At 56.2% G+C, this 10,282-nt stretch overlaps 1 protein-coding gene across 2 annotated transcripts in view; it reads left to right on the forward strand.

Moving 5' to 3' along the window:
* Positions 1-586: 586 nt before the first annotated feature.
* Abcb9 (ATP-binding cassette, sub-family B (MDR/TAP), member 9) overlaps positions 587-10,282 on the forward strand; it is a 19,482-nt gene continuing 9,786 nt past the window's right edge. Inside the window, exons 1-4 of one of the 2 annotated variants that reach the window (XM_013023194.1) lie at positions 587-1,268; positions 7,228-7,342; positions 7,769-7,899; positions 8,588-8,793. In XM_013023194.1, the coding sequence (XP_012878648.1) occupies positions 668-1,268; positions 7,228-7,342; positions 7,769-7,899; positions 8,588-8,793 (1,053 nt within the window). In that variant the 5' untranslated portion in view covers positions 587-667. The remainder of the gene's footprint in view (positions 1,269-7,227; positions 7,343-7,768; positions 7,900-8,587; positions 8,794-10,282) is intronic. The other variant, XM_013023195.1, reaches the window with a different exon arrangement.

Genomic DNA, 10,282 nt, shown 5'->3' on the forward strand with positions numbered 1-10,282 from the left:
CAAGCAGACAGGAGCTGTCTGGGTTGTATGGGACCTGCGGGCCACCCCTGCACCCCTCAGCCCTCCTCCTGCTGTAAGAGGGTCCAGGTTGCCTGACACAGCCTGGTCTATCGCCGACAGCAACCAGCGGTACGAATTCTGTGCCATGCACCGTGCCCAGGACTCACGTGCGTGCCCTGAACTTCACGTGGTCATTTCCACACGAGGACCTGGGTTTTGAGAGGTTTGTGTGTTAAGCACAGCGCCATCTATGGACCTCTGCAGCATCCTTGCCCGCCCCGCCCCGCCCCGCCCTCTACATGGTTTTCTTATCACAGGTGTCCCCCGTGTGCTCCCCCTCTCTGTGGGGCCTGGATCAGTATGGATCTTGTTCATGGCTAAGACCCCAACCCAAAGAAATGCCCTGGAAATATTAATTGGATGAATGGGAGCCTCTTAACACTGTCAGTCTTCTGTTCATTGCTGTTTCCCATCCCAGATGAGGAAATGGAGGCTCGGAGACGCCAAGTATCTTACCCAAGCTCATCAAGCCCCAGGTAGCAAGCTGACCCCCCCCATGCTCACTGCTCACTGTTTGTCCCCCTGTAGGTCTGGCCTCTCCCCGCAGACAGTGATGGCCTTGCCGCGGTGAGCTGTCCTCGGTACCTGCCCACTGCCAGCTACCAGGATGCGTCTGTGGAGGGCGGTGGTGGCGACCCTGGCCTTCATGAGCATGGACGTTGGTGTGACCACGGCCATCTATGCCTTCAGCCACCTTGACCGCAGCCTGCTGGAGGACATCCGCCACTTCAACATCTTCGACTCGGTGCTGGACCTGTGGGCCGCCTGCCTGTACCGCAGCTGCCTGCTACTGGGGGCCACCATCGGTGTGGCCAAGAACAGCGCCCTGGGGCCCCGTCGGCTGCGGGCCTCCTGGGTCGTCATCACCCTCGTGTGCCTCTTCGTGGGCATCTACGCCATGGTCAAGCTGCTGCTCTTCTCTGAGGTCCGCAGGCCCATCCGGGACCCGTGGTTCTGGGCCCTCTTCGTGTGGACCTACGTGTCTCTTGCTGCCTCCTTCCTGCTCTGGTGGCTGCTGTCCACCGTGAAGCCCGACGCCGAAACCCTGGAGCCAGGTGCGGGTGCCGAGGCTGACGGTTTCCACGGGGAAGGCCGGCCGCCAGCTGAGCAGGCATCTGGCGCCACGCTGCAGAAGCTGCTCTCCTACACCAAGCCCGATGTGGCCTTCCTCGTGGCCGCCTCCTTCTTCCTCATCATGGCAGCTCTGGGTAAGCGAGGCCCCCAGGCTGCAGCCCGGGAGCTCTGCGGGGAGACCCGCCACCTCCTCTGCCTTTTTTTTTTTTTTTTTCTTTCAGTACTGTGGTTTGAATTCATTGTCTCACATCTGCTAGGCAGGCACTCTACCACTTGAACCAACACACCCAGTTATTTTTTCAAGCGAGTGGACTGCGGGTCTCGCATTTTTGCCCAGGGTTGACCTCAGATTGCGATCCTCCTATCTTCTGGGACCCCAGCTGTGGTCATACTTCATGTAACCACACCCTGCTTTTTGATTGAGGTGGGGTTTTGCTAACCTCGGGGCTGGCCTTGAACCAAGAACTCCCAATCTCTGTTCAGAGTAGCTGAGATTACAGGTGTGAGCCGCCATGGCCAGTCTCTTCTTCCCTTTTGAATGTGTAGCATTTTACTTAACATGGTTCAGATCTCAAGTGAGATGAAAACAAAACATTCCCACCCAGAACACACTATAGGGGAAGGTTCTGGAACCTTCCAGGTAAGCAAGGAAACAGGTTATTTCCTTTTTTTTTTTTTTTTTGTCGTGGGGCTTGAACTCAGGGTCTAGGCACTATCCCTGAGCTCTTCTGCTCAAGGCTAGAGCTCGACAACCTTGAGCTACAGTACTACTTGCAGTTTTGGAGTGAGAGTCTCACAGGGACTTCTCTGGCCAGGCTGGCTTTGAACCATCTCAGCCTTTTCAACAGCTGGAATTACAGGCGTGAGCCAGCAGCACCTGGCTGCTTCCCTCTTTTGATGCTTCCGTTGTTTGCTTAGCAGTGGCCTGCGGCACCCCTTGCTCCATCCGGAGCATGCCTTTTGGTTCTTGCTCTGTTCACTTAATACATTCTGGAACTTTCCCCCTCAGGACTTTTGTTTCTCCTTTGGTTGCACCGTTTATACTGTGTGACTGTAGTATAGGTTTTCCAGTTTTGAGTCTTTTCCTCTTAAATGATAACTTCCTTCACACACATTTCCCGTGACCGTGGCAGACCTGGGCCTGGTCTCTGGGATTGAGGCGTCTGGGCCTCAAGGTTTCTGGTGTAAACTGAATAGAATGAAGATTATGAGGCCTGGCTTCCTGCGGTTTTTAATTTTTTTTAAATGTTTTGGGTGTACTGGGGATTGAACTGAGGGCCTTGTTAGACAGACACTCTCCCACTTGAGCCATGCTTTTAGTTTGGCTTGGACAGGGTTGGTTGCCATTTTGCCCAGGTTGGCATCAAACCTCAATCCTCCCCCATCTGCCTCCCAAGAGCTGGGACGACCAGCATGTGCTGCATGCCTCTGCCTCGCGTGAGTTTTGCTTGTGTCAGCCTCTCTTGGTTTGGATGTAGGGTGTGTTTGTTACTCTAGGTCTGGTCCCTCCGGGCACTGTGGGCATAGTAGGGTTCCAATTCCTCAACCTCTGGCAGCCGCAAGGCTGGGTACAAGCTGTGTGACCTTACCAAGCTTGTGAGCCTTTCTGAACCTCATGGCCCCTCTTCTGTGAGGTCTCAGGGCTCAGGGGAGACCTCTCACAGCCTCGTGAAGCTTGAATCAGAACAGGACAGACTGAGCACAAAGCTGAGCATCTGGGAACGTTAGCTGTTGTGAGGTGGTAAAATGTTAGCTTAGAGGGACAGTGCCCAGGAGGGTGCTATCTTCAGAGAAGGCCAGACTCTGCTCCTCCTTCCTCCTTTCTGCCAAAATCTACCTGACATCCTTTTTGTTGTTGTTGTTGTTGGTCATGGGGCTTGAACTCTGGGCTTGGGCGCTGTCCCAAGGCGAGTGCTCTACCACTTGAGCCACAGCGCCACTTCTGGTTTTCGAGTGGTTTATTAGAGATAAGAGTCTCACGGACTTTCCTGCCTGGGCTGGCTTTGAACTGCGATCCTCAGATCTCAGCCTCCTGAGTAGCTAGGATGACAGGCCACCAGCACCCGCCTCTGACATCCTTTTAAGTCCCACCCCATCACAGCTGTTGCTCAGACTCTGAAGATCTCTGCCCCTATGCCTAACATGTGACCTCAAAGTCCTGTGTCTGCCAGCTGTGTAGTGCAGTGACAGGCTGCCTGAGACAGCCCACTTACACGGAGGGAAGGCATCTTTTAGCCATCTTTTCGGAGGTTTTATGTTTGAGGTTTTTTTTTAACTGTATTTTTTTTGTCTTTTCTTTTTTGGTACTGGGGCTCGAACCCAGGACGTGGCACTTGCTAGGCAAGCGCTTTGCCACTGAGCTACATCCCAGCCCTTTCGGAGGTCTTAGTCTGCCAGTCAGCCGACTCAGTTGTCTGCAGGTGGGACAACACGTCAAGGCGACAGTGTGTGGTAGAACAAAGCTGCTCACTCTACAGTAGCAGGAAGCAGAGAGCAAGAAGCAGAGAGACAGGAAGCAGAGAGACAGGAAGCAGAGGAGAACAGGAAGCAGAGAGACAGGAAGCAGAGGAGAGACAAGAAGCAGAGAGACAGGAAGCAGAGAGACAGGAAGCAGAGAGACAGGAAGCAGAGGAGAACAGGAAGCAGAGGAGAGACAGGAAGCAGAGGAGAACAGGAAGCAGAGGAGAACAGGAAGCAGAGGAGAGACAGGAAGCAGAGAGACAGGAAGCAGAGAGACAGGAAGCAGAGGAGAGACAGGAAGCAGAGGAGAACAGGAAGCAGAGGAGAACAGGAAGCAGAGGAGAACAGGAAGCAGAGGAGAGACAGGAAGCAGAGGAGAACAGGAAGCAGAGGAGAGACAGGAAGCAGAGGAGAACAGGAAGCAGAGGAGAACAGGAAGCACAGAGGAGAGACAGGAAGCAGAGAGACAGGAAGCAGAGAGACAGGAAGCAGAGGAGAGACAGGAAGCAGAGGAGAACAGGAAGCAGAGAGACAGGAAGCAGAGAGACAGGAAGCAGAGAGACAGGAAGCAGAGAGACAGGAAGCAGAGAGACAGGAAGCAGAGAGACAGGAAGCAGAGAGACAGGAAGCAGAGGAGAACAGGAAGCAGAGGAGAACAGGAAGCAGAGAGACAGGAAGCAGAGAGACAGGAAGCAGAGAGACAGGAAGCAGAGAGACAGGAAGCAGAGAGACAGGAAGCAGAGAGACAGGAAGCAGAGAGACAGAGAACGGGATCCCATAAGCCCTTCCAGTCAGCACCCGGTGACATTTTCTCCAAGCAGGCCCCACCTCCTAGAAGTTCCACACCCACCACTATGCCATCACCACATGTGCTTTTTTTTGGGGGGGGGGCATTTAGGGAGCAAGATGCCTCAAACAGCTCTCAGCATGCAGGAAGTGACTCAATATTGGGGGGCCCTTTCTCTTTAACCAGACAGCTCCTCCTACTCAGGTGTCAGACCCAGATGCCCCCTCAGAAGCTCCTTGCGTTCTACTAACTGTGGTCTTTGCACCGCAGTGATGGTGTTGGTGATTGAAGTCTCCAACCCCATCCTGCCTCCCTACCAGGCCTGAGTCACCCCAGGTCCAGCATCCCAGCATAGATGCTCACACATGAATGAGTGCAGGAATGAATGGCCACCTGTCTGTGCAGGCCCTGGCATCTAATCAGAAAAAACTGATGCTCTACAGCCCAGCCAGCTTGAGGGGTTGAGTAAAAGTCAAGGACTCAGGTCGATACTTAGGAACCTTAGTCAAGTTATCTAACTTGTCCAAGCCTCGGTTTCCCATCTGGAAATGGGAGCTTTGATGAGCTATCCTGAGAATTGATGGGCTGTCCTAAGAATTAAATTAGATGAGGCCTGGTGTCTAGCAAAAGCGGCAGTAAACGGGAATGCTGGCTAATGAGATCATGTTCAGCAAACAGTTCGATCAACATTCATTCCTGCCAGCCTTTTTCTGTACCCTGTAATGGAAGGACGAAAGGAAGGAAGGGGCAAGAATGGAAGAAAGAAACCCCTGCCACTACCCACTGGGGATAAGGCCATTTTCAGTGTTGAGTATTTCCGAAGTCATGATTATTTTGTTGTTGGCGTTGTGCTTTGCCTTGGGATGTAGCACAAACTTTGTGACCCAGTGCCAGGATTACAGTGTGACCGCCACACCTGGCTAGGATCCTTTAATATGGGTTTTTTGGCACCCAACCATGTAAATGTGGGGAGTGACTTAACCACTCTGAGCTCCAATTCCTTCTCGGTGGAAGGAAAGTATTTCCACAAATAGGAAGGTTAAAAATATCAAAGCTATGGGAACACTGGGTGGCATTTGGGTTTGAAGAAGATAAGAGTTCAAAGATAATGGATCTGGGATTAGATTGTTCCAAGCAAGGGACCAGCCACGCAAAAGTCCTGAGGTAGGTAGGTGCCTGATGGGTTAAAAAAAATAGCAGAGGCCAGTGAAGCTGGAGCAGAGTGAGCAAGGGGGGAAGGGTAGAAGACAAAGGTCACTCGGGAGGGGTGCTGTCATTCAGGCTGAGTGGGAGCAGTGGACTGTGTTGAGCAGCAGGGAAACGAGACCTGAGAGAGCATCAGTAGGATTCCACTTCTCCTGGCGGAGGGGAAGGAGAGGGCAGAAGCAGCACCGAGGTGCAGTACTGAGATGTGGGTGAGCCTGGCAGCTTGGAGCCCTGTGGGTGGGGGTGTGGCAGCAGGATTTAGAGGCTCAGTCACATGACACTGCAGATTCAGGCGTCTGCATTATGCCTTGCAGGGTACCCAGCACCCAGTGGGGTTGTTATTGTCATCTGCACTGGCTGTCAGCGCTTGCCAGTGACCTCATCTTCCCTGTATGTAGACCTGGGGGTGGGAGGCCCTCTAGGCTGCCACCTCCTGGCTTCTGCTCCATGCCCAGTAGAGGGCGCCAGAGTCACATAGAATGCCTGGCCGGCCAGGGCCGAGTCAAGGCAGAGCTGCCCAGGCTCCATTCATCATTGACCTTCATTGAGTGTCAACTGCATGCCCAGCTTCTACCTAACTTGCCTGTGGAAGGAGCTGCCATGCCTGTAGATCTTAGGACAGTGGTGATGTTTCCAGGAGAGCAGGCATTCTAGAGTTGGGGGGTGGGTAAGTATCTTGCTCCAAACCCCCATAGCCTGGGGGTAGTAGTAGGAATATCTTCTCCACAGTCTGGAGCTCAGGAAGACCAGGCTCAAGGCGCAGGCAGGTGTAGGGTCTGTTCCGGGATGAGGTCTGGTTGCCTCCAAGGGGAGGGACAGCAGCTGGAGGGGAGGGACGCTGTGTCTTCATGTGGCAAAATCAGAGGGCAAGAGGGAGCCAGCCTACTCTCTAGACCCTTCTGATGGACCTGAAACCCTGCAAGAGGGTCGTACTTCATTTGTGACTTAAAACCGCTCAAAAAACCATCCACAGGTCTAGGAAGGTGACTCAGTGGCAGAGCGCTTGCTTAGCTTTCATGAAGCCCTGGGTTCGATTCCTTTCAGGCCCCACCACTGGACCCAAAAAAAAAAAAGCATAGGAATTTAGGAGGGCAGAAGGGGACAATGAAGAAGGCCCCACATGGGAAACCTTGAGCCCGGGGCCTCCCCAGCCCTTGCTCTGTGACCTGAGCAAGTTGCTAGGGCTCTCTGAATCTCCAGGGTTGTTCTAGAGACACATGGGGGAGAAGTCACCTGCAGGCTGTGAAGGGCAGTTGGCAGCCACTCTGGGACCAGAGCAGCAGCGCTGTGGGCCTGTAGACTTTGGACTCTGACTCTCCACCCAGGAGATGTGAAGCTGCCTTTGGCAGCCATCAGCAGCCGACGAGCTGTGTGGCCCGGTGTGGCCTTGTACCTCAACCTGTCCCCTTCCCATGGCTCCCAGCATCCCCGGCAGCCTCCGCTGTGCGCCCTCCATGCCTGCTGGCCGTCACTGTTCGCATGAGCCCAGTGGGTCTGGTTTATAACCAAGGTCTCCTGTGCCTGTTCTCTGAAGACAGGGATCACCCACAGCTTGGGGTGGGTGTGGGGGAGCAGAGCGTGCCGGGAGGAGAGGCCTCCCAAGTGCACCCAGCCTCCCTGAACCTCCCTGCCTTCTGCAGGCGAGACCTTCCTGCCCTACTACACGGGCAGAGCCATCGACAGCATCGTCATCCAGAAGAGCATGGACCAGTTTAGCACGGCAGTGGTCGTGGTGTGTCTGCTGGCCATCGGCAGGTAGCCACTCTGTCCCGCACGCCCAGGCCTGTACCCAGGAGTGGGGAGGGGCCAGGGAGGTTCAAGACAGGTTCCCTTAGTCCATTACCATGGTGACCAGCTCCCCAAACGGCTTTGATTGGGCTCTACCTTCTTGTCCTGGGGCTCCTCTGGCATTCGAGATGGCTATCTTCTAAAAGATGGACCCGCCCTGTGTGTGCTGAAGGGAGGGGGCCTGATGGTAGATCGGGGTCCCCTGCCCTGGCAGTGGGGACCCTGGTTGAGGCATGAGAGCCACCCTGCGGTGGGACGGGCCCTGGGCAGTGGCCTGAGGTTGGTGCCTGTTTTTGCCCCAGGGCCCCGGGCCCGGCCGGGGTGGGGCTGTCTGGGTGGTGCTGTCACCTGTCGGAAGGACGTCGTGCTATAATGTCTCTTATCTGCAATTAGCTCATTTGCCGCAGGTATTCGGGGCGGCATTTTTACCCTCATATTTGCCAGACTGAACATTCGCCTCCGGAACTGTCTCTTCCGCTCGCTGGTGTCTCAGGAGACGAGCTTCTTTGACGAGAACCGCACAGGTTGGTCCCTGGGGGCTTAGCGTGGAGGGTGGCTTGCTGCCCATCCAGGAGGCAAGTGGGTGCTCGGGTGGCCTCGGCTCTGCTGCCTTTCCTGAGGTCGCATTCACTGTGGAAACACACACGGGCCTGGCCTGTGCCCTGGTGACGTTGGGTGTGAGCTGTGGCCTCCCTAGGACCCTGGCCAGGCCACTGAGGTCCCTGTAGGGACAGGAGGCCACACTGCCTGCTCCCCTATGGGAGCCTGCGGTCGCCAGAGGCCGAGGCCCAGCTGGATGGGCGAGCGAGCCAGCCACTGGGGTCCAGCGCTCAGTTTTCTCCTCTGTAGTCTGGGGACCCACGGGGCTGCGAGGAGCCCGGCCTGGTACCCCACACTGGGCACCTGCCCGTCTCTCCGAGGTGAGAGGAGGGCTCCTCGCCCTGCAGCGGCAGGGACAGGCACGGGTTTAAAAGCTGGCTCAGTGGCGGGTGCGTCTGGTGCTGAGCCAGGCCGCCCCCCTCTGAGCCCCAGCCATCTCCTGGTTCAGCGGGAAGGTGGAAGAAGATGCTGGTGAGCGCGACTGGCTCCCCCAGCCCTGCAGTGCCGTCTCCCCCGCCCCAGACCCCCATCCCGCCCACAAGGCCCTTAGTGTCCCCCGCGCCCACAGCGGCCCTCGATGCTGCGGCAGGAGCTGAGCTGCCTGTGTTCCAGGGGACCTCATCTCCCGCCTCACCTCGGACACCACCATGGTCAGCGACCTGGTCTCCCAGAACATCAACATCTTCCTGAGGAACACGGTGAAGGTCACGGGCGTGGTGGTCTTCATGTTCAGCCTCTCCTGGCAGCTGTCCTTGGTCACATTCATGGGCTTCCCCATCATCATGATGGTGTCCAACATCTACGGCAAGTACTACAAGGTAGGCTGCTGGTCCCCGCCGTGGTCTGAGTCTTGGCTGCTCCCTGGGTCCCCTTAGGAGAGGCTGGGGGTGGGGTGGCCAAGGGGCTAGGAAGGGGCGTCATGAGGCTGGGTTGGTGTTCCTTCATTTGCTTATTTGAGCACTTGCCGTGTCTGGGCCCTGGGAGGTGCATCATGGAGGACACTGCTGTGGCGGCGATAGTGGTGTGGGACGCAGTGGCAGGTGGTGGATGCCGACGTGTGTGAAGGGAGCATCGTGCTGCATTGGGCATCTGCGGAAGCTGGGCAGAAGGTGGTGTGTTCTGAGTAAAGAGGACGGCTGGTGCAGAGCCCCAGGGCGGGAGCATGCCCGTGTGTCTGAGAAACTTCTAGGAAGCCGAGGAGGTGGAAGGGAGGGGACATGAGGGCAGAGGGGACAGCCAGGATGGAAGGCGGAAGCCCCTCACGTCACTCTTTCTATGGGTGGGGGGCGGCTGGGGGTGGAAAGCAGGCTCCCTCCAGCCCCGCCCCCCATGCCTCCTGAGAATGCTGGGCCTCGCTCTCTCCTGCCTCCTGGATTGGCAAGTACCCCTGAACTCTCAGCAACCCAGGCAGGCAGGGCTGAGTCCCATAACAAGTGCAGGTGACCTGCCCCAGGACTCTCTGCCCAGGACCTGAGGTCAAGGTCACAAAGGGAGTGTGTCCTGCCTGGCACCAAGTGAACGCACCCTCACAGCCTCGGGCTTCCCTGCAGTCCCTCACTGACGAGAGAAAGTAAATAGTTGAGGGTCAGAGTTGGTTCCCTTCTTCCTGGCTGCCCCCCAACCCTGGGTGGGCACAAGATCTCCCCAGCAGTCCCCAGCTCTCTGCCCCTCAGACCCCTTATCCAAGTTCAGGTGGGGGAGGCCTCTGGGAAGCTCCACCCGTGTCCCAGACCATGCCTGAGTAGTGACTGTCCCCGCCGGTCATCCCCACAAACCACATCACCCACAGCCAGACATGACTCAGGGCGCGGCGTGGCTCCCAGGCCTGCCTGTTCTCCGTGACGGGCCCTGACACGGGTCATGGGACATCCTGCCCCGGGCAGCTCTCCTGCTTTGGGAATTTTAGTAGTCTAGCTGCTGCAGTTGGAACAGCTCAGTCCAGAGGCCTGTGCTGCAACAAAGCTCACATCTCTGCCATCTGCCTCTGGTCACACAGTGTGCTGGATTTCACAGCCCCTGGCTTTCTCCACCATTTAGGGCTTGGCTGGCAGTCTTGGAATCTTTGCGCCAAGCCTCAGACTCTTGCCTAAGTGTGTGGTGTGCAGCCCGGATTGCCATCCAAGGCCTCCGGCTCCTAGGCCAGAGCAGGATCAGGTGTTGAAGTCTTTTCTTTTTCCTTTTTTTTTGGGTCCGGTTGTGGGGCCTGAACTCTGGGCCTGGGCACTGTCCTTCAGCTCTTCAGCTCAAGGCTAGCGCTCTACCACTTGAGCCACAGCACCACTTCTGGCTTTTTTCTTTTTGCTTATG

This window comes from Dipodomys ordii, unplaced genomic scaffold (genome assembly GCF_000151885.1).
Source record: "Dipodomys ordii isolate 6190 unplaced genomic scaffold, Dord_2.0 Scaffold66, whole genome shotgun sequence".
Taxonomy (NCBI): Eukaryota; Metazoa; Chordata; class Mammalia; order Rodentia; family Heteromyidae; genus Dipodomys; species Dipodomys ordii.